At 40.6% G+C, this 27,470-nt stretch overlaps 1 protein-coding gene across 1 annotated transcript in view; it reads right to left on the bottom strand.

Moving 5' to 3' along the window:
* Positions 1-27,470, bottom strand: part of ANKRD27 (ankyrin repeat domain 27) — a 393,642-nt gene that overhangs the window by 240,968 nt on the left and 125,204 nt on the right. The window contains exons 4-7 of the mRNA XM_053701675.1: positions 15,608-15,764; positions 14,840-14,994; positions 6,005-6,064; positions 5,847-5,900 (exon numbers count right to left, since the gene is read on the bottom strand). Of these exons, the coding sequence (XP_053557650.1) occupies positions 5,847-5,900; positions 6,005-6,064; positions 14,840-14,994; positions 15,608-15,764 (426 nt within the window). The remainder of the gene's footprint in view (positions 1-5,846; positions 5,901-6,004; positions 6,065-14,839; positions 14,995-15,607; positions 15,765-27,470) is intronic.

The following is a 27,470-nucleotide window of genomic DNA, read 5'->3' as shown; positions in this document are numbered from 1 at the left end:
TTACTACTTAAAGTACGGAATACAACAAAATTTGTAAAATTATACGTAATTCACTGCCCATATTAGAGGCTGATGATGGACTCAGAGAGATTGTGCAAGCAGGTTGTGGTTTTGTGTCTCGCAAGGCAAAAACTTTGGGTAACCTCTTGTCTCCTTCTATGCTGCCTAGAATAAAAAAGGAAAATTGGCTTTCATTAAAGCCAGGTTTTCATAAATGCAATAGCACCAGATGTAAATCATGTGCTCATGCTTTATTTGGAACAGAGTTTAAATCACAGGTCACAGGTAAAATCTACAGATTGAACAATATTCCACTTGTAACTCCACATATGTCATTCTACAACTCCTGTGTCACTACATTTTAAAAAAAGAACACCATTCTGATACTTCCCTATTGGCATTCCAATGCATCCAATTTATTCCCAGACACCCAAGAGGAGGCAATAGAGAAGAAATTCTCAAAAAAAGGGAAGTTTTTTGGATTTTCCAATTGGAAACTGTTGTGCCAAAGGGTTTGAATTCAGAATGGGACATTAAATTATTTGTCAAATAAATCCAAAAGTCACAAGATACTTTTTGCAAACATCTATTTTCCCCTTATGAATTTATATTAAATTTTTTTTATTTATTTTTTTCCTCTTTTTATTGCTTTTCAAATAATTTTTAATAAAGAGCATATGATATGTATTCTATAGCTTAAAAAGAGTATAAGATTTTTTCTAGGGGTATTAATTAGTCACAGTACGTTACTTTAAAATGTTTGCATTTATGTCTAGGCTAACTTGTCATATTACATATTTACACCTAGCACATTCCCACCTTTTTTACTCTCATTTTTCCACAGTGAGCTTTAAACAGGTGTCAATTAATGTAATTAATAGGTCTCTATCATGATTGGATGTAGGAAAACAGGGAGTTGCTTCACAGGTGTATTTAGCTCTAGCTTATTAGCCATTAGTTAGCAGGTAGTCATTGAAAAAGTTAAGTCAGTATTTCTATACGAAACATGTCTGACTAAGCCTGTATACACTTATATTTGGATGTCAAATAAAGACATTATTGCTTTTACCGGATTGTGTAGCTGTTCCTTTCTGTCATCAAGTTTGCTGTTCCCTTTGGTTGAAGTCTTCTGGGAGAGTTGGAGACCGGGTGCCTTCCTGTGCTTGTTGGTCTGTATTCTGGTATTGAGCGTTGGATGGAGCGCTCGTGAGTGGCACCGGTGGATGACATCATCAGCGGAGGACAAGCTAGCAGAGGGATACAGACGTGCAGCTGAACATACAGCGCGAAGACAGCTGATCAGACTGGTGCGGTCATATTGTGGGTGAGACTGGTGTCCTGAGCACTGCCTGTTTTTGCGGTTTGGTTTTGGAGAGACCATTCCCCTGGATGGAAGGATTGCCTGCTGAGAAAATCTGCCTCTGGCTGTCTATTACAATCTGTTGAAACAAATCTGAATGATCGCCGTTCCACTACCTCAGCATGCACAGTTATAAAAGGTTTGAGACGGAACCTGGCAAAAGGAATGATGTCCATGCAGGACACCATGAGACCAATCACCTCCATACACTGAGCCACAGAGGGACTCAAGGAGGTCCGGAAGGCAAGACATGCCGAAGTTAGCTTGCAACATCTCTGGTCTGTTAGAAATATCCTCATGGATATGGGGTGTATTATAGTACCCAGGAATTCCACCCTGGTACTTGGGATAAGAGAACTCATTTCCAAGTTTATCTTCCATCCATGTGATCGAAGAAGACTGAGAAAGGACTCCAAGAATTAAACCGCAAGACGAAAGGATGATGCTTGCACTAGAATATCGTCCAAGTATGGGGCTACTGCAATACCCTGAGTTCTGGCAACAGCTAGAAGAGCCCCCAGAACCTTCGTAAAGATCCGTGCTGGTCCAGGAATGCAAACCTCAGGAACTGAAAGTGTTCCCTGTGGATTGGAACATGAAGGTAAGTGTCCTTTAGATCTATAGTGGCCATAAACTGGCCTTCCTGAATTAAAGGAAGGATGGACTTTATCGTCTCCATCTTGAAGGAAGGGACACTTAGAAATTTGTTTAAGCACTTTAGGTCCAGAATTGGTCGGAATGTTCCCTCCTTCTTTGGGACCACGAAAAGGTTTGAATAAAACCCCAAACCTCTTTCTTCGATAGGCACCAGGACAACTCCTCCTAAGGAGGATAGATCCCAAATGCACCCTAGAAAGGCATCCCTCTTTTCTGGTCTGGTAGGCAGATTCAAGAGAAGGAATCTGCCCCTTGGCAGATGAAATTTGAAGCCTATCTTGTATCCCTGAGATACCACCTCCAGGACTCAGGAATCCTGTACGTCCTTGAACCAGGCGTCTGAAAAAAAGAGACAGTCTGCCCCTACACAATACGATCCCGGATCGGGGGCCCCCCTTCATGCGGATTTGTTTTCAGCGGGCTTCTTATTCTGCTTGGATTTACTCCATGACTGAGCTGGCTTTCAAGTACTCTTGGGTTGCTCGGGCTTGGAGGAGGATTGTTGTTGTTGAGATTTGTCAGAACGAAAGTAACGAAAATTAGAAGATTGTAGTCCCTTAGACTTGTTCTTCTTATCTTGCGGTAGGAAGGCACCCTTGCCTCCGGTAACCGTAGAAATAATGGAGTCCAGGCCTGGACCAAATAAAATCTTTCCCTTGAAAGGAGTCTGGACTTAGAAGTCATATCCGCAGACCAAGACTTCAACCAGAGCGCCCGGCGGGCTAGGACCGCAAAGCCAGAGGCCTTTACATTTAAGCGAATATTTTGCATGTTCACATCATAGATAAAAGAATTAGCAATTCTCAGAGCTTTAATTCTGTCTTGAATATCCTTGAGGGGAGACTCCACCTCAATGAGTTCCGACAAAGAGTCCCACCAGTAGGTAGCTGCGCCGGGAACCGCAGCAACTGCAGCCACCGGTTGAAACCAAAATCCCGTTTGTTGAAACATCTTTCTCAGAAAAGTTTCCATTTTTTTTATCCATCAACTCTCTGAACAAAAATCTATCTTCAAAAGGTATAGTAGTACATTTAGCAAGCGTAGAGATGGCACCATCCAGCTTAGGAATGGAGCCCCACAAATCCAGTTGAGAGTCCGGGACCGGGAATATCTTTTTAAAAGTAGACGAGGGGGAAAAAGAAGAACCAATTTTTTCCCATTCGTTCTTAATAATGCTCGCCATCTTAACCGGCACAGGAAAAGTCAAAGGAACCTTCCTGTCTTCGTAAACTCTGTCTAATTTAGGTATCATAGGTTCTTCAGGCAGCGTGGCCTCTGGAACCACTAACGTAGACATAACCACTTTTAATAAAAAAACTCAAGTGCTCATTTTTAAATATAAAGGACAGTTCCTCTGCAGCAGGAGGCTTAGACGCTAAGGACTCCGACCCAGAAAGTTCACCCTCTGAAGCTACAGAGGTTAACTCATCATCGGATAACTGGGACATAATAGCTAAATCCGATAAATATTTAGATGACTCCAGGTCAGGAGAGCTATGTTTAACTTTTCTCTTGCGTTTGTTAGAGCAAGGTAATGCACTAAGGGCCGCAGACACCACTGTTTGTAACTGCGCGCCAAAGTCCGCAGGAAGAAGGCCCCCTCCGGATGGAGAATTAGCTGTGCTCTGGGGGAACTGCATGTGGAGTGGATAATGTAGCAAGAGTAGTAATATCACGGGACGCCGAGTCCTTAGAGGTAAATGGCTCAGACTAAGAGCCTTAGCAGGCTTGTCTCCCTTCTTAGACTTTATAACGTTGTTAAGGCATGTGGAACATAATTGAGTGGGCAGAAAACCACGGCCTCCTCACAATATAAACAGGTATGATTTAGTATAGAAGGAGTACCTTCTAACATGTCAGAGTCCTCCATAGCTCAGGTTATACCCACAGAAGGACAAAAATATTTTTTTTTATTTATTTTTTTATTATAGAAAACTGCACCTTTATACTCCCAATGACTGGGGTACTCACCACCTCCTAGACCCAGACAGTTAACAGAGGAAACGCTCAGGTTCAAGTCTCAGCCAGAATGGAGGAAATGAACATAGACCACACCCGGTCACATGGAGTGCAAGACAGTACTTCCCTTGTTATTACAAGTACAGCAAGTAATAGGAGCTGTGCAACACTTTCAAAAACGAAAGTGAAACTTAAAAGTAAAACCTGTTTGTTCCAGTCAAAAACACACAGTCCACAGCCCAGGAAACAAAATCACAAAAAGCAGCATGTAAATAATTAATACACTGATTAATTAACCCCAACTGTTCAATAAACCCCCTTCAGAGGATATTAACCCTGTATCCTATCAAGTTATAAAGGAGCCACACTGTGACCCCGTTATAGCGTTTTATGTGTAAAAATTTAAACAATCTTACCTCCAGGATCCATGCTGTGGAACAGACCACAGCCTCTCAAGTGTGACAGTCTTATAGCAGCGCTCCTGACATGGACTTGAGTGAAAGAAAGCAGGCAGTGAAACTCGTCAACACTGATTGCTTAGGAGCAGTTAGCAGTAGTCTGGATGGTTTCGCAGAAAAACTTTTCCTGCATCTCCAGACTTTCATCAATACTCTCACTGAGAGGTTGACATGACTACTTAAAACTCCAGTCCTATCTCGAAGGGCAGATACCCTTTTTCAGGACTCTCAGAATCTTCTGACACATCTCTGAGGTAATGAGGAAGTGGGAGGGATATTTAAGCCTTTGGCTGGGATGTCTGCCTCCTCCTGGTGGCCAGGTGTTTTATTTCCCAACATTAAGGAATGAAGCTGTGGATTCTCCCTATTTTAGGAAGGAAAAAAAATTGTGGGTGTATATATTTATCAAGGAAGGCTTAATCGGCTACCCAATTATTAGAGCAATTTCTGTGGTGTGAGAAGTGCATCTTCCCAATTAGTGAAAGGAAGGTCCAATTGAGAATTAGTTTTTTGTGTTTAACACATCATGCTAATAATACTTTTTTTTTTATAGTGAATGAATATGTGCTTTGATTTATATTTACAGTATATGTGACTGCATAATGACAAGTATACATGAGATTATATATAATATCCTTAGATAAACATTTTGTTTAGTAATTTGAATACAGTATTTAACAACAAGCTGAACAGAGCCATTGATTGGTGGGGATGTGCGACTGCCACTGCTAATAAGCTCACTAGCGGTTTCCTGCTCAAGACCAGCAGTTCCGTGTAGCTCCTGAGCAGGACTTTATGTGCTTCACCTCTTTGCTGGGGATAAAAGGACAGTAAAGCCAAAATTAAATGCTCATGATTCCGATAGAACATGTAATGTAAAACAACTTTTCAATTTACTTCTATTATCGAATTTGCTTTGTTTTCTTGTAATCCTTTTTTAAAAAGCAGATAGGCTCAGTAGCAGGAATTCATTGCTGGGAGCTAGTTCAACACATCGGGTGAGCCAATGACAAAAAGCATATATGTGCAGCCACCAATCCCCAGCTAGCTCCTAGCAGTAAATCAAAGCTCCTAAACCTGCCTACTCTTCAATAAAGGATTCCAAGTGTGTGTAACTTATGCATCCTTTAAAATGGATATATTACTTCCTTGATCCCTTAACAATTTGGTACTAGATTAACCAATCTTGGTTTTACTTTATTCCTCATTTCCCCATTCCGAAGAGTCGTCATATGTTTGAACCTGTAGGCCCATTAATCTGGTTTGGGCAGGAATAACTGGAGGAAAGTTTGAGTCTAAAGTTTGAGGATGCTTAGAATAAAAGCAAGTCATTTTAATGAACCAGTCTGCCTAAGAAAAAAATAAAGGTTGCTAACAGCTAATAAAGTGATTGCATAATTAATCTGGCTCACCTCCACGGCTTGTTTCATTAAATTCATCTGTGTTTCTTGCTTAGCTAATGCTCTCTAAAAAGAGACAAAAGAATATTGATCAATACCGAGCAATTTAACAATCATGGCTTTTAAACGTATATTGGTTGCCAAGAGTGGGCGTAAATGAAGCAACTTACCAAGTGGGAATCCCTTAACAACTGTTGCAGGCATTTTGTGTACAAAGCATTGACACAGTCCTGAAACAAAACGTTCACTTCAGTTAAAACACTGGCTACATTTGGAAAATCGAAGTTTAATGAAAATGGAAGATATTTAAAACATTCTGTATGAAACCAAATTGTTAATTCAAGGGACATGGTACTCCAACATATTTTATCATGTATATGAAAGAACAGCAGTTTAACATGTTACAAAAACATAAAAAACAATAACAAAAAAGTTGAGTAAATGCTGTTTAAACTTAAAGGGACATAATACTCATATGCTAAATCACTTGAAACTGATGCAGTATAACTGTAAAAAGCTGACAGGAAAATATCACCTGAGCATCTCTATGTAAAAATGGAAGAAATTTTACCTCACAATTTCCTCAGCTCAGCAGAGTAAGCTCTGTGTAAAAAGTTATAATTCAGCTGCTGCCCAGCTGCAGGTAAAAAAAAATAAAAAATGAAGAAATACTGCAGCCAATCAGCATCAGCAGTGCTGAGGTCGAACTCTTTTACTGTGATCTCATGAGATTTGACTTAACTCTCATGGGATTTCATAGTAAACTTCTTTAAACTGAATAAGGAAATTACATTATAGTGCACAAGGCTAAATCCCTTAGCTGTCCCGGGACAGGCATACTGATTTGCTGCTTAGAAGTCCTTTACAATGGGATGTGGCTACTGAGGAATTTTTGAGGTACAATATTTTTCTTTTTTACATAAGAGATGTTTCAGGTGATATTTTCTAGTGGGTATCATGGCCTTTTAAATTGAAAAAACAACTAACTGAGGGACATAAGTTGGCTTATTCCCCACAGGAACGTTCAATAAAACAAATATCACTGCAATACACTTTAAAGCATTCTTTTTTTAGATAGACAAGAACATTTTAGAACATGTCTTATTACGTCTAAGTTGTCAATAACAATGCTAAGCAATTGTGTGCCATCTAGACAATAGTTTTAATGTTCAGATAAATGTAAATAATAAAGAATAAAATCATTATTAAAGGGACATTAAAGCTCAGTATATACTGTATTAGCAATTAAAGGGCCAATACAGAGGATAAAGGACGCTCTAATTTATTAGAACAGGTCATTTTAGCAATAGAAATCCTCCAATTCTATGTGTTTAACTGCTGCAAAAAGATTAACTAGTGCCACAGAGGAGAAGCAGTCGCAAGACCCCACCAATCACCAGCTATGTCTGCCTTGGACCAGTAGTTCTCTGCGGCTTCTGAGTAGTATTTAAACTGGGTGTTTAACACCTTTGCAGGGGTTAATCACATATAAATTGCAGAGTCACTAATGTTTAAATAAAATTACCCCCGCAAAGGAGTTAAACACATTAAAATACCACTCTGGAGCTGCATAGAATTGCTGGTCCCAAGCAGACACAGCCAGTGATAGGCAGCATTTTGCGACAGCTATTTATGGTTAGTTCATTGGTCATGTCTGCTCAGGACAAGAAATTCTCAGTGGCACCCCAGTAGTACTTTAACTATGTGTTTAACCCATTGCTACAGTTAAACACAAATACTTGTCACCAGTGCTACAATTACATGAACAAACAAATTAGAACATGTAGTTTTTGCACTATAATTGCTATTTAAAGGGACATTAAACCTATATTTTTTCTTTCATGATTCAGATAGAGTATACCATTTTAAACAACTTTCTAATTTACTTCTATTATCTAATTTGCTTCATTCTCTTGATATTCTTTCCCGAAAAGCATATCTAGATAGACTCAGCTTCTGATTGGTGGCTGCACATAAATGCCTCATGTGATTGGCTCACCAATGTGCATTGCTATTTCTTTAACAAAAGATATCTAAAGATTTCAGCAAATTAGATAATAGAAGTAAATTGGAATGTTGTTTAAAATTGTATTTTCTATCTGAATCATTAAAGAAACATTTTGGGTTTAATGGCCCTTTAAGGACTGCATTGCAAAAAAAAAACCAAAAAAAAAACATTAAAATGTTGTTTTTTTGTTAGCACACTCCGAAGGTTATGCAGTATAGGAGCAGTTTAGCATACACTTATTGAAAATCCTCGTGGTAGCCATGTTTCCTGGTCAGTTAGGGACAGATGTATATGAGCTTGTGATCTGAGCTAACCAATCACTGTGTACACTATTGCCGGCTCAGGTAAATTTACTTATAATAGAGGCACTGTAACCTCTCTCTAGAGGGAATGAAACTAAAATACTATTCAGAGGTATTTAACTGTAGGTAGATTACTATGTTGTTTTATTTTCCTTAGTTAAAGGGACACTGTACCCAAAAAAATTCTTTTGTGATTCAGATTGAGCATGAAATTTTAAGCAACTTTCTAATTTACTCCTATTATCAAATTTTCTTCATTTCTTCATTCTACATGTAAGTTTAGATGCCGGCCCATTTTTGGTGAACAACCTGGGTTGTCCTTGCTGATTGGTGGATAAATTCATCCACCAATAAAAAAACATAATTTATGCTTACCTGATAAATTCCTTTCTTCTGTAGTGTGATCAGTCCACGGGTCATCATTACTTCTGGGATATTACTCCTCCCCAACAGGAAGTGCAAGAGGATTCACCCAGCAGAGCTGCATATAGTTCCTCCCCTCTACGTCACTCCCAGTCATTCGACCAAGGACCAACGAGAAAGGAGAAGCCAAGGGTGTAGTGGTGACTGGAGTATAATTTAAAAAATATTTACCTGCCTTAAAAAACAGGGCGGGCCGTGGACTGATCACACTACAGAAGAAAGGAATTTATCAGGTAAGCATAAATTATGTTTTCTTCTGTTAAGTGTGATCAGTCCACGGGTCATCATTACTTCTGGGATACCAATACCAAAGCAAAAGTACACGGATGACGGGAGGGATAGGCAGGCTCTTTATACAGAAGGAACCACTGCCTGAAGAACCTTTCTCCCAAAAATAGCCTCCGAGGAAGCAAAAGTGTCAAATTTGTAAAATTTGGAAAAAGTATGAAGCGAAGACCAAGTTGCAGCCTTGCAAATCTGTTCAACAGAGGCCTCATTCTTGAAGGCCCAAGTGGAAGCCACAGCTCTAGTAGAATGAGCTGTAATTCTTTCAGGAGGCTGCTGTCCAGCAGTCTCATAAGCTAAACGAATTATGCTACGAAGCCAAAAAGAAAGAGAGGTAGCAGAAGCCTTTTGACCTCTCCTCTGACCAGAGTAAACGACAAACAGAGAAGACGTTTGTCGAAATTCCTTAGTTGCCTGTAAGTAAAATTTTAGGGCACGAACTACGTCCAGATTGTGCAGTAGACGTTCCTTCTTCGAAGAAGGATTTGGGCACAAAGAAGGAACAACAATCTCTTGATTGATATTCCTGTTAGTGACTACCTTAGGTAAGAACCCAGGTTTAGTACGCAGAACTACCTTATCCGAATGAAAAATCAAATAAGGAGAATCACAATGTAAGGCTGATAACTCAGAGACTCTTCGAGCCGAGGAAATAGCCATTAAAAATAGAACTTTCCAAGATAACAACTTTATATCAATGGAATGAAGGGGTTCAAACGGGACGCCCTGTAAAACATTAAGAACAAGGTTTAAACTCCATGGTGGAGCAACAGTTTTAAACACAGGCTTAATCCTGGCCAAAGCCTGACAAAAAGCCTGAACGTCTGGAACTTCTGACAGACGTTTGTGTAACAGAATGGACAGAGCTGAGATCTGTCCCTTTAATGAACTAGCAGATAAACCCTTTTCTAAACCTTCTTGTAGAAAAGACAATATCCTAGGAATCCTAACCTTACTCCAAGAGTAACCTTTGGATTCACACCAATATAGGTATTTACGCCATATTTTATGGTAAATCCTTCTGGTAACAGGCTTCCTAGCCTGTATTAAGGTATCAATAACTGACTCAGAAAACCCACGTCTTGATAAAATCAAGCGTTCAATTTCCAAGCAGTCAGCTTCAGAGAAGTTAGATTTTGATGTTTGAAAGGACCCTGTATCAGAAGGTCCTGTTTCAGAGGTAGAGACCAAGGTGGACAGGATGACATGTCCACCAGGTCTGCATACCAAGTCCTGCGTGGCCATGCAGGTGCTATTAGAATCACTGATGCTCTCTCCTGTTTGATTCTGGCAATCAATCGAGGAAGCATCGGGAAGGGTGGAAACACGTAAGCCATCCTGAAGTCCCAAGGTGCTGTCAGGGCATCTATCAGGACTGCTCCTGGATCCCTGGATCTGGACCCGTAACGAGGAAGCTTGGCGTTCTGTCGAGACGCCATGAGATCTATCTCTGGTTTGCCCCAACGTCGAAGTATTTGGGCAAAGACCTCCGGATGAAGTTCCCACTCCCCCGGATGAAAAGTCTGACGACTTAAGAAATCCGCCTCCCAGTTCTCCACTCCCGGGATGTGGATTGCTGACAGGTGGCAAGAGTGAGACTCTGCCCAGCGAATTATCTTTGATACTTCCATCATTGCTAGGGAGCTTCTTGTCCCTCCCTGATGGTTGATGTAAGCTACAGTCGTGATGTTGTCCGACTGAAACCTGATGAACCCTCGAGTTGTCAACTGGGGCCAAGCCAGGAGGGCATTGAGAACTGCTCTCAATTCCAGAATGTTTATTGGTAGGAGACTCTCCTCCTGACTCCATTGTCCCTGAGCCTTTAGAGAATTCCAGACGGCACCCCAACCTAAAAGGCTGGCGTCTGTTGTTACAATTGTCCAGTCTGACCTGCTGAATGGCATCCCCCTGGACAGATGTGGCCGAGAAAGCCACCATAGAAGAGAATTTCTGGTCTCTTGATCCAGATTCAGAGAAGGGGACAAGTCTGAGTAATCCCCATTCCACTGACTTAGCATGCACAGTTGCAGTGGTCTGAGGTGTAAGCGTGCAAAGGGTACTATGTCCATTGCCGCTACCATTAAGCCGATTACCTCCATGCATTGAGCCACTGACGGGTGTTGAATGGAATGAAGGGTGCGGCAAGCAGTTTGAAGTCTTGTTAACCTGTCCTCTGTCAGGTAAATCTTCATTTCTACAGAATCTATAAGAGTCCCCAGGAAGGGAACTCTTGTGAGTGGAACGAGTGAACTTTTCTTTTCGTTCACCTTCCATCCATGTGACCTTAGAAAATCCAGTACTAACTCTGTATGAGACTTGGCAGTTTGAAAGCTTGAAGCTTGTATCAGAATGTCGTCTAGGTACGGAGCTACCGAGATTCCCCGCGGTCTTAGAACCGCCAGAAGAGCACCCAGAACCTTTGTGAAGATTCTTGGAGCTGTAGCCAATCCGAATGGAAGAGCTACAAACTGGTAATGCCTGTCTAGGAAGGCAAATCTTAGGTACCGGTAATGATCTTTGTGAATCGGTATGTGAAGGTAAGCATCCTTTAAATCCACTGTGGTCATGTACTGACCCTTTTGGATCATAGGTAAAATTGTCCGAATAGTCTCCATTTTGAATGATGGAACTCTTAGGAATTTGTTTAGGATCTTTAAATCCAGGATTGGTCTGAAAGTTCCCTCTTTTTTGGGAACCACAAACAGATTTGAGTAAAACCCTTGTCCCTGTTCCGACCGTGGAACTGGATGGATTACTCCCATTAACAAGAGCTCTTGAACGCAGCGTAGAAACGCCTCTTTCTTTGTTTGATTTGTTGACAACCTTGATAGATGAAATCTCTCTTTTGGAGGAGAGTATTTGAAGTCCAGAAGGTATCCCTGAGATATTATCTCTAGCGCCCAGGGATCCTGGACATCTCTTGCCCAAGCCTGAGCGAAGAGAGAAAGTCTGCCCCCCACTAGATCCGATCCCGGATCGGGGGCCCTCAATTCATGCTGTCTTAGGGGCAGCCGCAGGTTTCCTGGCCTGATTGCCCTTGTTCCAAGACTGGTTAGGTCTCCAGCCTTGTCTGAAGCGAGCAACAGATCCCTCTTGTTTTGGAGCAGAGGAAGTTGATGTTGCTCCTGCTTTGAAATTCCGAAAGGAACGAAAATTAGACTGTCTAGCCTTAGGTTTGGCTCTGTCTTGAGGCAGGGCGTGGCCCTTACCTCCTGTAATGTCAGCGATAATTTCTTTCAAACCGGGCCCAATTAAGGTCTGCCCTTTGAAAGGTATATTAAGTAATTTGGACTTAGAAGTAACGTCAGCTGACCAGGATTTTAGCCACAGTGCTCTGCGCGCCTGAATGGCGAATCCGGAATTCTTAGCCGTAAGTTTAGTTAAATGTACTACGGCTTCCGAAATGAATGAATTAGCTAGCTTAAGGATTCTAAGCCTGTCCGTAATGTCGTCCAGAGTAGCTGAACTAATGTTCTCTTCCAGAGACTCAATCCAGAATGCCGCCGCAGCCGTGACCGGCGCAATGCATGCAAGGGGTTGCAATATAAAACCTTGTTGAACAAACATTTTCTTAAGGTAACCCTCTAACTTTTTATCCATTGGATCTGAAAAGGCACAGCTATCCTCCACCGGGATAGTGGTACGCTTAGCTAAAGTAGAAACTGCTCCCTCCACCTTAGGGACCGTTTGCCATAAGTCCCGTGTGGTGGTGTCTATTGGAAACATCTTTCTAAATATCGGAGGGGGTGAGAACGGCACACCGGGTCTATCCCACTCCTTAGTAATAATTTCAGTTATTCTCTTAGGTATAGGAAAAACGTCAGTACTCGTTGGTACAGCAAAATATTTATCTAACCTACACATTTTCTCTGGTATTGCAACTGTGTTACAATCATTCAGAGCCGCTAACACCTCCCCTAGTAATACACGGAGGTTTTCCAGCTTAAATTTAAAATTTGAAATATCTGAATCCAATCTGTTTGGATCAGAACCGTCAGCCGCAGAATGAAGCTCTCCGTCCTCATGTTCTGCAAGTTGTGACGCAGTATCTGACATGGCCCTAGCATTATCAGCGCACTCTGTTCTCACCCCAGAGTGATCACGCTTGCCTCTTAGCTCTGGTAATTTAGCCAAAACCTCAGTCATAACAGTAGCCATATCTTGTAATGTTATTTGTAATGGCCGCCCAGATGTACTGGGCGCCACAATATCGCGCACCTCCCGAGCGGGAGATGCAGGTACTGTCACGTGAGGCGAGTTAGTCGGCATAACTCTCCCCTCGTTGTTTGGTGAAATTTGTTCAATTTGTACAGATTGACTTTTATTTAAAGTAGCATCAATACAGTTAGTACATAAATTTCTATTGGGCTCCACTTTGGCATTAGCACAAATAGCACAGGTCTCTTCCTCTGAATCAGACATGTTTAACACACTAGCAACTAAACTTGCAGCTTGGAAATATTATTCAAGTAAAATACAATGAAAACGTACTGTGCCTAAGAAGCACAGAAAGATTTATGACAGTTGAAATTAATAAACTTAAAAGGTTACAGCATCAATCTTTGTAAAACAAAACACAATTTTAGCAAAGGTTTGTTCCCATTAGCAAAGAATAACTAACCCTGATGGCAGAAAAAAAAGTTAAAGAATAAACGTTTTTTATCACAGTCAACTACAATCTCACAGCTCTGTTGTGAAGATTACTTCCCTCAAAACAAGTTTTGAAGACCCCTGAGTTCTGTAGAGATGAACCGGAACATGCAGGAAAAACAATGAGTTTCTAACTGAAATTTTTGATGCGTAGCAAAAGCGCCAAAAAAGGCCCCTCCCCCTCACACACAACAGTGAGAGAGATCAGTAAACTGTCAGAATTAGATCAAGCAACTGCCAAGTGGAAAAATAGTGCCCAAACATTTTATTCACCCAGTACCTCAGAAAATGAAAACGATGTTACATTCTAGCAAAAACGTTTAACATAAATTAAGAGTTATTAAAAAGCCTGTTGCTTGCAAAAAGGCTAAAGTCTTATGTACACAGTGTAATTCCAGTGAAGTACCATTCCCCAGAATACTGAAGTGTAAAATATACATACATGATATTATATCGGTATGGCAGGATTTTCTCATCAATTCCATTGTCAGAAAATAAAAGCTGCTACATACCTCTTTGCAGATTAATCTGCCCGCTGTCCCCTGATCTGAAGTTTACCTCTCCTCAGATGGCCGAGAAACAGCAATATGATCTTAACTACTCCGGCTAAAATCATAGTAAAAACTCAGGTAGATTCTTCTACAAATTCTACCAGAGAAGGAATAACACACTCCGGTGCTATTAAAAAATAACAAACTTTTTATTGAAGGAATAAAACTAATAAAATCACCATAGTCCTCTCACACATCCTATCTAGTCGTTGGGTGCAAGAGAATGACTGGGAGTGACGTAGAGGGGAGGAACTATATGCAGCTCTGCTGGGTGAATCCTCTTGCACTTCCTGTTGGGGAGGAGTAATATCCCAGAAGTAATGATGACCCGTGGACTGATCACACTTAACAGAAGAAATTGCTGTCCAGAGTACTGAACCCAAAAAAAGCATAGATGCCTTCTTTTTCAAATAAAGATAGCAAGAGAACAAAGAAAAATTGATAATAGGAGTAAATTAGAAAGTTGCTTAAAATTGCATGCTCTTTCTGAATTACAAAACAAAATTTTTGGGCTCAGTGTCCCTTTAATCTTTTTTTTCAGGCATCATTCTACAACAAAAATCAAGCAAGATAATGAGAGTATTTTACAATGTTGTTTCTTTTTAAATAAATTCATTTATTGGGAATTTAAATGTCCCTTTAAAAAACAAAATCCCTATCCTGTACACACCACTTATGTATGACCTAGACAAGCTGGAGCCAATACAGTCCATAGTTTGAGTTCAATACAAAAACTGAGCTAGTTACATTTTACTTTAATAAAATACTAGTAAAATATCAGCTTACAATATAGTGACGGAGACTTTTTCTTTCATGGACTTTGAAAGTATTGTGGAATGTTGCAACAATTTTATCAAATCTATCAACGTGCTTTCCTAAAAATTCCTTTACATCTTCAATGTTTTTCAAAGTGCAAGTAGTTGTGAATGTGGACGGTTCCTCTGCAATACAGAAATCAAACATTACAATTCTACATCATTATTGTTTTATTAAACTTACCATATATTTTAAAAAAGGCTTTATCCTTCATTAAAAAGGGACAGTCTACTACAGATTTGTTATTGTTTAAAAAAGAAAAGATAATCCCTTTGTTACCCATCCCCCAGTTTTGCATAACCAACATTGTTATATTAATGTACTCTTTACCTCTGTGATCATCTTTTATCTAATCCTCTGCAGACTGCCCCCTTAGTTCAGTTCATTTGACAGACTTGCACTTCGGCCAGTCAATGCAGACTCCTAGGTAACCCCACAGGAGTGAGCATAATGTTATCTATATGGCACACATGAACTAGCTCTGTGAAAAACTGTCAGAATGCACTGAGATAAGAGGTGGCCTTCAAGGGCTTAGAAATTAGCATATGAGCCTACCTAGGTTTAGCTTTCAACTACTAATTCCAAGAGAACAAAGCAAATTTGATGATAAAAGTGAATTGGAAAGTTGTTTAAAACTGCATGCCCTAGTTTAGTTTTGATTGTCCCGTTAACAAAAGATAGGTTTCCAGCAGAAGAATATTCAATGAATAGATCAGAAAGTGTGCAACAATAACAAACCTGCATTCTCCTCTTTTTCTAGTGAACGAGCTATGCACAATATGCTAAAACTTTCCTCTTTTTCATTGTAGAAAGTCTCCTCAAAAAGGATTGCTATAGAGAGGTTGTGATTGAAGCCAGTTCCAAGTTTAACTAAGTTCCCTTGGATAAAAACTTCCTGGAAAAAAAACACACAACACAATTATATTGAAATACTATATAGGCATTAAGGGGGGACAGTATACACTCATTTTCATATAACTGCATGTAATAGACCCTACTATAAAGAATAAGATGCACAGATACTGATATAAAAATCCAGTATAAAACCGTTTAAAAACTTACTTAGGAGCTTCCAGTTTAGCTCTGTTTAAAAGGTTACTGGAAAGCCCACTGCAAGTGGGAAATAAGACACTCCCCCTTCTTTTGCACATGAAAAGACCCTTTACACAAACAGGAGCAAGCTGGAGTAGGTAGCTGACAGTATTCTCATAAAACTTTGGGGCTTGGTCTGAAAATCAGAGCAATGTTATTTAAAGGGACACTGTACCCAAAAAATTTCTTTCGTGATTCAGATTAAGCATAAAATTATAAGCAACTTTCTAATTTACTCCTATTATCAAATATTCTTCATTCTCTTGGTATCTTTATTTGAAATGCAAGAATGTAAGTTTAGATGCCGGCTCATTTTTGGTGAACAACCTGGGTTGTCCTTGCTGATTGGTGGATAAATTCATCCACCAATAAAAAAGTTCTGTCCAGAGTACTGAAAAAAAAAAAAAAAACTTAGATGCCTTCTTTTTCAAATAATGATAGCAAGAGAACGAAGAAAAATTGATAATAGGAGTAAATTAGAAAGTTGCTTAAAATTGCATGCTCTATCTGAATTACAAAAGAAAAAAATTGGGTACAGTGTCCCTATAAAAATATGCAAAACTATACTTTTTTAAAAAAAAAAAAAAAAAAAAATTACTTTATAGGCTATATAAATAGATCATCTACAAAACATTTATGCAAAGAAAAAATGAGTGTATAAATGTCCCTTTAAGGACATGTATAAATCCCCCTTTCTCTTTTACATTAAAGACAGAATGTATTCCACTGTGACAATAAACTATTAAAGGGACAGGAAATCCCAAAATTTTATTTCATGATTTGGATAGAACATACAATTTTAAATAACTTTCCAATTTACTTCCATTATCAAATTTGCTTTGTTATCTTGTTATCCTTTGATGAAGGAACAGCATTGCACTACTGGCAGCAAGATAAACAAATCTAGTTGGCCAATCAGAAGAGACAAATGTGTGCAGGCACCAATTGGCAGCAGTCCCCACTAGTGTAGGAAATGTGCATATTCTTTTTCAACAAGGGATACCAAGAGAACAAAGCACATTTGAAAATAGAAGTGGATTTTAAAAAGTGTCTTACAATTACATGCTCTATTGGAATCATGCAAGTTTAATTTTGACGTTCCTATTCCTTTAAATATGTCAGAAATAAATGTTTTTTTTTAAAAAGAATATATATATTTTTATGTTTTTTTTTCCCCATGGATGTTTTGAGTAAATGGCGAAATATAATAAGAATGTAACATGTAGGCAAAGGTGAAAGTAAAAAACTAAAATGAATGAGTTTCCTAAAGAAATTAAAACTGGTATGTTGAATCCTTATTTAAACGCTTAAAAGCAAGATACGCTGCATACTCTTCTGAATGTTCATTCACATATTACCTTCTTAACAAAGTATTCAAGTAAAACAAGATCTAAACAAAAACAATCACAGCGTAGATCACATAGCTGATTCCCAGTGGACTTGCCACGAGTTACCACCATGCTGTATATCACGGCAAAACAAAAGTACCCACATATTTACACACTGTAATTTAAACTGACAGATGGGTCCTAGAGCCTCAAACTCTGCCACTGGAAGATTAATATGGAATATTTGCAATTTCTGATAATTAGAAAATATACAGATATACAAACTTATTGAATTCTGACACAAGAGCAGGTATGGATGTTTCAGGGAATGTGAGGAACAAGAGGACATCATCGGCATAAAGAGCTTTTATATATTCATTTGTGCCTAATCTGGTTCCTTGAATGTCTGTTTAGTCTGATGTGTGCCGCTAAACCTTGCAATATTATTTTAAACATTTTAAAATAAAAAAAATAAAAAGCATATCGAACTGACTCCAGTGTGCACCTTACTCACTGACTTATTAATTACATACAGATGTTTTTATTAACATAGAACCCAAAGTTCCCTCTAATTGTTTTGAGCTGTGTACGCAACAAATTTGGCCAAGCGACTAAAATGTGTGTGCACTATTCTTGTGTAGTCAAATATTGTAAAAAGTACTACAATTCTGTCTCTCTCACACCACACACATTCTCTCACATGCATACACACACAGAAACACATTCTCACACCCATACACACAGATAAACATTCACACGCTCACATACACTCTCCCACACACACACACTCACATACATTCTCCCAAACACACACACTCACATACACTCTCCCACACACACACACTCACATACACTCTCCCACACACACACACTCAGATACACTCTCCCACACACACACACTCAGATACACTCTCCCACACACACACACTCAGATACACTCTCCCACACACACACACTCGGATACACTCTCCCACACACACACACTCGGATACACTCTCCCACACACACACACTCACATACATTCTCCCACACACACACACTCACATACACTCTCCCACACACACACACTCACATACACTCTCCCACACACACACACTCAGATACACTCTCCCACACACACACACTCAGATACACTCTCCCACACACACACTCAGATACACTCTCCCACACACACACTCAGATACACTCTCCCACACACACACTCAGATACACTCTCCCACACACACACTCAGATACACTCTCCCACACACACACTCAGATACACTCTCCCACACACACACTCAGATACACTCTCCCACACACACACTCAGATACACTCTCCCACACACACACTCAGATACACTCTCCCACACACACTCAGATACACACACACACACTCAGATACACTCTCCCTCACACACACTCAGATACACTCTCCCTCACACAAACTCAGATACACTCTCCCTCACACAAACTCAGATACACTCTCCCTCAATCACACTCAGATACACTCTCCCTCACACACACTCAGATACACTCTCCCTCACACACACTCAGATACACTCTCCCTCACACAGAAGTACAATAACATACACACACACAGATACATTTTAGTTCTTACACATACTGTATATACTATCAAACACACACAGATTTAGAACATACACATATTTAATTGCACATACATTAAAGTTACAAACACAGATACACTCTCTCAGACACACTGACACTTTCACACATATACTCTTTCAAAGGAGTCAAGGGAGAGAAAGAAGAGGAAGAAGAGGAAGAAGAGGATAGAGTGAAGGCGAGGAGAGAGACAGACTGACTGAAGAAAAAAGATGAAGAGAGACAGGAGGCAAGAATACTGAGAAGAGAGGGAATAGATAGAGAGATCCTAATTTAATTGATTTTGACAGTATTTAATCTTCATATAGGATCCCCATTCACAAACTAAAGTACTGCAGCCTTTTTATTTTCTTAAAAGTTTATGGTAATTGCCATTGTTTATTTTCCACAACCAAAAATCTTTCTTGCAATCAGAAGCCATAACAAGTTGAAAAATCTACTTAACCCCTTAACGACTGAGGACGTGCAGGGTACGTCCTCAGAAAAAAGGCAGTTAATGCCTGAGAACGTACCCTGCACGTCCTCAGTGTGGAAAGCAGCTGGAAGCGATCCTGCTCGCTTCCAGCTGCTTTCCGGTTATTGCAGTGATGCCTCGATATGGAGGCATCCTGCAATAACCTTTTTAAGTCATCCGGTGCAGAGAGAGCCACTCTGTGGCCCTCTCTGCACCGGAGATCGGTTGCTCCCTGTGTTGGTGGGTGGGAGCCGGACCGGGAGGCGGCCATCGATGGCCCTGTGGATGTGAAGGGGGGCGGGATCGTGGGCGGGGGTGGCTGGGGGCGCGCACGGGCGCGCGCGCGTGCACGGGAGGGTGGGGGCGGGCGCGTGCACGGGGAGGGAGAGGGTGGGAACCGCTACACTGCAGAAAATGGGGAAATAAAAAATATAAAAACAATTAAAATTAAAACAATCAGCAAGGTGGTGGGGGTTTGTCTGTGGGGGGTGGGGGGGGGAAGCTACACTACAGAAAAAAACAAAAAAAACGAAAAAAAAAGCACTTTTTATTGTAAACTGGGTACTTTCAGACAGCTGCCAGTACCCAAGATGGCCCCCAATAAGGCAGAGGGGAGGGTTAGAGAGCGGTTTTGGGGGGGATCAGGGAGGTTGGGGGCTAAGGGGGGGATCCTACACAGTAGCATATGTAAATATGCTAAAAAAAAAATTCATTTTTTTTTTTTAAACCCTTTTATTTTAGTACTGGCAGACTTTCTGCCAGTACTTAAGATGGCGGGGACAATTGTGGGGTGGGGGAGGGAAGGGAGCTGTTTGGGAGGGATCAGGGGGTGGGATGTGTCAGATGGGAGGCTGATCTCTACACTAAAGCTAAAATTAACCCTGCAAGCTCACTACAAACTCCCTAATTAACCCTTTCACTGCTAGCCATAATACACGTGTGAGGCGCAACAGGATTTAGTGGCCTTCTAATTACCAGAAAGCAACGCCAAAGTCATATATGTCTGCTATTTCTGAACAAAGGGGATCCCAGACAAGCATTTACAACCATTTGTGCCATAATTGCACAAGCTGTTTGTAAATGATTTCAGTGAGAAACCTAAAATTGTGAAAAATTTTACGTTTTTTTTAATTTGATCGCATTTGGCGGTGAAATGGTGGCATGAAATATACCAAAATGTGCCTAGATCAATACTTGGGGTTGTCTACTACACTAAAGCTAAAATTAACCCTACAAGCTCCCTAAAAGCTCCCTAATTAACCCCTTAACTGCTGGGCATGATACACTTGTGGTGCGCAGTGGCATTTAGCGGCCTTCTAATTACCAAAAAGCAACGCCAAAGCCATATATGTGTGCTATTTCTGAACAAAGGGGATCCCAGAGAAGAATTTACAACCATTTATGCCATAATTGCACAAGCTGTTTGTAAATGATTTCAGTGAGAAACCTAAAGTTTGTGAAAAAATTTGTGAAAAAGTGAACAATTTTTTGTATTTGATCGCATTTGGCGGTGAAATGGTGGTATGAAATATACCAAAATTGGCCTAGATCAATACTTTGGGATGTCTACTAAAAAAAAATATATACATGTCAAGGGATATTCAGGGATTCCTGAAAGATATCAGTGTTCTAATGTAACTAGCGCTAATTTTGGAAAAAAATGGTTTGGAAATAGCAAAGTGCTACTTGTATTTATGGCCCTATAACTTGCAAAAAAAGCAAAGAACATGTAAACATTGGTATTTCTAAACTCAGGACAAAATTTAGAAACTATTTAGCATGGGTGTTTTTTGGTGGTTTTAGATATGTAACAGATTTTGGGGGTCAAAGTTAGAAAAAGTGTGTTTTTTTTCCATTTTTCCTCATATTTTATCATTTTTTTTATAGTAAATTATAAGATATGATGAAAATAATGGTATCTTTAGAAAGTCCATTTAATGGCGAGAAAAACGGTATATAATATGTGTGGGTACAGTAAATGAGTAAGAAGAAAATTACAGCTAAACACAAACACCGCAAAAATGTAAAAATAGCCTTGGTCCCAAACGGACAGAAAATGGAAAAGTGCTCTGGTCACTAAGGGGTTAAAGGGACACTGAACCCATTTTTTTTTTCTTTTGTGATTCAGATAGAGCATGAAATTTTAAGCAACTTTCTAATTTACTCCTATTATCAAATTGTCTTCATTCTCTTGGTATCTTTATTTGAAATGCAAGAATGTAAGTTTAGATGCCGGCCTTTTTTTGGTGAACAACCTGGGTTGTCCTTGTTGATTGGTGGATAAATTAATCCACCAATAAAAAGTCCTGTCGAGTTCTGAACCAAAAAAAAGCTTAGATGCCTTATTTTTCAAATAAAGATAGCAAGAGAACGAAGAAAAATTGATAATAGGAGTAAATTAGAACATTGCTTAAAATTGCATGCTCTATCTGAATCACAAAATATTTTTTTTGGTTCAGTTTCCCTTTAATAATAACATTCTGATCAAATTTAACCTATGACAACAATACAGTGCATAATGACAACAATAATGTGCATCCATAACTTAGTGCAGTGTTGTCAGTTAGCAGTGCAAGCATATAAAGAAGCTTTACATTCACATGAAGGAACTCTAACAACATTTAAATATTATGACAGCTACAATGAAGATTGACTCATAGTACAGAACCCCACAAATATACCAAGAGAAGGCAAATATATATATATATATATATATATATATAACATAATTTATGCTTACCTGATAAATTCCTTTCTTCTGTAGTGTGATCAGTCCACGGGTCATCATTACTTCTGGGATATTAACTCCTCCCCAACAGGAAGTGCAAGAGGATTCACCCAGCAGAGCTGCATATAGCTCCTCCCCTCTACGTCACTCCCAGTCATTCGACCAAGGACCAACGAGAAAGGAAAAGCCAAGGGTGAAGTGGTGACTGGAGTATAAATTAAAAAATATTTACCTGCCTTAAAACAGGGCGGGCCGTGGACTGATCACACTACAGAAGAAAGGAATTTATCAGGTAAGCATAAATTATGTTTTCTTCTGTTAAGTGTGATCAGTCCACGGGTCATCATTACTTCTGGGATACCAATACCAAAGCAAAAGTACACGGATGACGGGAGGGATAGGCAGGCTCTTTATACAGAAGGAACCACTGCCTGAAGAACCTTTCTCCCAAAAATAGCCTCCGATGAAGCAAAAGTGTCAAATTTGTAAAATTTGGAAAAAGTATGAAGCGAAGACCAAGTTGCAGCCTTGCAAATCTGTTCAACAGAGGCCTCATTCTTAAAGGCCCAAGTAGAAGCCACAGCTCTAGTGGAATGAGCTGTAATCCTTTCAGGAGGCTGCTGTCCAGCAGTCTCGTAAGCTAAACGAATTATGCTACGAAGCCAAAAAGAAAGAGAGGTAGCAGAAGCTTTTTGACCTCTCCTCTGCCCAGAGTAAACGACAAACAGAGAAGACGTTTGTCGAAATTCCTTAGTTGCCTGTAAGTAAAATTTTAGAGCACGGACTACATCCAGGTTGTGCAGTAGACGTTCCTTCTTCGAAGAAGGATTTGGGCATAAAGAAGGAACAACAATCTCTTGATTGATATTCCTGTTAGTAACTAACTTAGGTAAGAACCCAGGTTTAGTACGCAGAACTACCTTATCCGAATGAAAAATCAAATAAGGAGAATCACAATGTAAGGCTGATAACTCAGAGACTCTTCGAGCCGAGGAAATAGCCATTAAAAATAGAACTTTCCAAGATAACAACTTTATATCAATGGAATGAAGGGGTTCAAACGGAACGCCCTGTAAAACATTAAGAACAAGGTTTAAACTCCATGGTGGAGCAACAGTTTTAAACACAGGCTTAATCCTGGCCAAAGCCTGACAAAAAGCCTGGACGTCAGGAACTTCTGACAGACGTTTGTGTAACAGAATGGACAGAGCTGAGATCTGTCCCTTTAATGAACTAGCGGATAAACCCTTTTCTAAACCTTCTTGTAGAAAAGACAATATCCTAGGAATCCTAACCTTACTCCAAGAGTAACCTTTGGATTCACACCAATATAGGTATTTACGCCATATCTTATGGTAAATCTTTCTGGTAACAGGTTTCCTAGCCTGTATTAAGGTATCAATAACTGACTCAGAAAACCCACGTCTTGATAAAATCAAGCGTTCAATTTCCAAGCAGTCAGCTTCAGAGAAGTTAGACTTTGATGTTTGAAGGGACCCTGTATCAGAAGGTCCTGTTTCAGAGGTAGAGACCAAGGTGGACAGGATGACATGTCCACCAGATCTGCATACCAAGTCCTGCGTGGCCACGCAGGTGCTATTAGAATCACTGATGCTCTCTCTTGTTTGATTCTGGCAATCAATCGAGGAAGCATCGGGAAGGGTGGAAACACGTAAGCCATCCTGAAATCCCAAGGTGCTGTCAGGGCATCTATCAGGACTGCTTCTGGATCCCTGGATCTGGACCCATAACGAGGAAGCTTGGCGTTCTGTCGAGACGCCATGAGATCTATCTCTGGTTTGCCCCAACGTCGAAGTATTTGGGCAAAGACCTCCGGATGAAGTTCCCACTCCCCCGGATGAAAAGTCTGACGACTTAAGAAATCCGCCTCCCAGTTCTCCACTCCCGGGATGTGGATTGCTGACAGGTGGCAAGAGTGAGACTCTGCCCAGCGAATTATCTTTGATACTTCCATCATAGCTAGGGAGCTTCGTGTCCCTCCCTGATGGTTGATGTAAGCTACAGTCGTGATGTTGTCCGACTGAAACCTGATGAAACTCCGCGTTGTCAACTGGGGCCAAGCCAGGAGGGCATTGAGAACTGCTCTCAATTCCAGAATGTTTATTGGCAGGAGACTCTCCTCCTGACTCCATTGTCCCTGAGCCTTCAGAGAATTCCAGACGGCACCCCAACCTAGAAGGCTGGCGTCTGTTGTTACAATTGTCCAGTCTGGTCTGCTGAATGGCATCCCCCTGGACAGATGTGGCCGAGAAAGCCACCAAAGAAGAGAATTTCTGGTCTCTTGATCCAGATTCAGAGAAGGGGATAAGTCTGAGTAATCCCCATTCCACTGACTTAGCATGCACAGTTGCAGTGGTCTGAGGTGTAGGCGTGCAAAGGGTACTATGTCCATTGCCGCTACCATTAAGCCGATTACCTCCATGCATTGAGCCACTGACGGGTGTTGAATGGAATGAAGGGTGCGGCAAGCACTTTGAAGTCTTGTTAACCTGTCCTCTGTCAGGTAAATCTTCATTTTTACAGAATCTATAAGAGTCCCCAGGAAGGGACTCTTGTGAGTGGAACGAGTGAACTTTTCTTTTCGTTCACCTTCCATCCATGTGACCTTAGAAATGCTAGTACTAACTCTGTATGAGACTTGGCAGTTTGAAAGCTTGAAGCTTGAATCAGAATGTCGTCTAGGTATGGAGCTACCGAGATTCCCCGCGGTCTTAGTACCGCCAGAAGAGCACCCAGAACCTTTGTGAAGATTCTTGGAGCTGTAGCCAATCCGAATGGAAGAGCTACAAACTGGTAATGCCTGTCTAGGAAGGCAAACCTTAGGTACCGGTAATGATCTTTGTGAATCGGTATGTGAAGGTAAGCATCTTTTAAATCTACAGTGGTCATGTACTGACCCTCTTGGATCATAGGTAAAATTGTCCGAATAGTCTCCATCTTGAACGCTGGAACTCTTAGGAACTTGTTTAGGATCTTTAAGTCCAGGATTGGTCTGAAAGTTCCCTCTTTTTTCGGAACCACAAACAGATTTGAGTAAAACCCCTGTCCCTGTTCCGATCGTGGAACTGGGTGGATTACTCCCATTAACAAGAGCTCTTGTACGCAGCGTAGAAACGCCTCTTTCTTTGTCTGGATTGTTGACAACTTTGACAGATGAAATCTCTCTCTTGGAGGAGAGTATTTGAAGTCCAGAAGGTATCCCTGAGATATTATTTCTAGCGCCCAGGGATCCTGGACATCTCTTGCCCAAGCCTGGGCGAAGAGAGAAAGCCTGCCCCCCACTAGATCCGATCCCGGATCGGGGGCCCTCAATTCATGCCGTTTTAGGGGCAGCAGTATGTTTCCTGGTCTGCTTGCCCTTGTTCCAGGACTGGTTAGGTTTCCAGCCTTGTCTGTAGCGAGCAATAGCTCCTTCCTGTTTTGGTGCAGAGGAAGTTGATGCTGCTCCTGCTTTGAAATTACGAAAGGAACGAAAATTAGACTGTCTAGTCTTAGTTTTGGCTTTGTCCTGAGGCAGGGCATGGCCTTTACCTCCTGTAATGTCAGCGATAATCTCTTTCAACCCGGGCCCGAATAAGGTCTGCCCTTTGAAAGGTATATTAAGCAATTTAGACTTAGAAGTAACATCAGCTGACCAGGATTTTAGCCACAGCGCCCTGCGTGCCTGAATGGCGAATCCTGAATTCTTCGCCGTAAGTTTAGTTAGATGTACTACGGCCTCCGAAATGAATGAATTAGCTAGTTTAAGGACTCTAAGCCTGTCCGTAATGTCGTCCAGAGTAGCTGAACTAATGTTCTCTTCCAGAGACTCAATCCAGAACGCCGCTGCAGCCGTGATCGGCGCAATGCATGCAAGGGGTTGCAATATAAAACCTTGTTGAACAAACATTTTCTTAAGGTAACCCTCTAATTTTTTATCCATTGGATCTGAAAAAGCACAGCTATCCTCCACCGGGATAGTGGTACGCTTAGCTAAAGTAGAAACTGCTCCCTCTACCTTAGGGACCGCTTGCCATAAGTCCCGTGTGGTGGCGTCTATTGGAAACATTTTTCTAAATATCGGAGGGGGTGAGAACGGCACACCGGGTCTATCCCACTCCTTAGAAACAATTTCAGTAATTCTCTTAGGTATAGGAAAAACCTCAGTACTCGTCGGTACCGCAAAATATTTATCCAACCTACACATTTTCTCTGGTATTGCAACTGTGTTACAATCATTCAGAGCCGCTAACACCTCCCCTAGTAATACACGGAGGTTTTCCAGTTTAAATTTAAAATTTGAAATATCTGAATCCAGTCTGTTTGGATCAGAACCGTCACCCACAGAATGAAGTTCTCCGTCCTCATGTTCTGCAACCTGTGACGCAGTATCTGACATGGCCCTAATATTATCAGCGCACTCTGTTCTCACCCCAGAGTGATCACGCTTACCTCTTAGTTCTGGTAATTTAGCCAAAACTTCAGTCATAACAGAAGCCATATCCTGTAATGTGATTTGTAATGGCCGGCCAGATGTACTCGGCGCTACAATATCACGCACCTCCCGAGCGGGAGATGCAGGTACTGGCACGTGAGGCGAGTTAGTCGGCATAACTCTCCCCTCGTTGTTTGGTGAAATTTGTTCAATTTGTACAGATTGACTTTTATTTAAAGTAGCATCAATACAGTTAGTACATAAATTTCTATTGGGCTCCACTTTGGCATTGCAACAAATGACACAGGTATCTTCCTCTGAATCAGACATGTTTAACACACTAGCAAATAAACTTGCAACTTAGAATACAATTCAATTAGAATAATATTAAAAACGTACTGTGCCTTTAAGAAGCACAGAAAATCTATGACAGTTGAAAATTAATAAATTGAAACAGTTATAGCCTCAATCCTTGTAAACAACACAACTTTAGCAAAGGTTTAATCCCAATAGCAAAGATAACAAATTCTGAAAGCAGGAAACAATTACAGAATAAACGTTTTTTATCACAGTCAACTATAATTCTCACAGCTCTGCTGAGAGAAATTACCTCCCTCAAAATAAGTTTGAAGACCCCTGAGTTCTGTAGAGATGAACCGGATCATGCAGGAAATACAATGAGCTGCTGACTGAAATAACTGATGCATAGAAAAGGCGCCAAAAAACGGCCCTTCCCCCTCACACACAGCAGTGAGAGAGAACAGAAACTGTCAGAAAAAGATTAAGCAACTGCCAAGTGGGAAAATGGTGCCCAAACATTTATTCACTCAGTACCTCAGCAAATGAAAACGATTTTACATTCCAGCAAAAACGTTAAACATAATTTCTAGTTATTAAACAGCTTAATGTACTTCTTACAGTGTAATTCTAGTGAAGTACCATTCCCCAGAATACTG

Source organism: Bombina bombina, chromosome 1 (genome assembly GCF_027579735.1).
Source record: "Bombina bombina isolate aBomBom1 chromosome 1, aBomBom1.pri, whole genome shotgun sequence".
NCBI lineage: Eukaryota > Metazoa > Chordata > Amphibia > Anura > Bombinatoridae > Bombina > Bombina bombina.
This window is presented reverse-complemented; position numbering and strand designations above follow the sequence as displayed.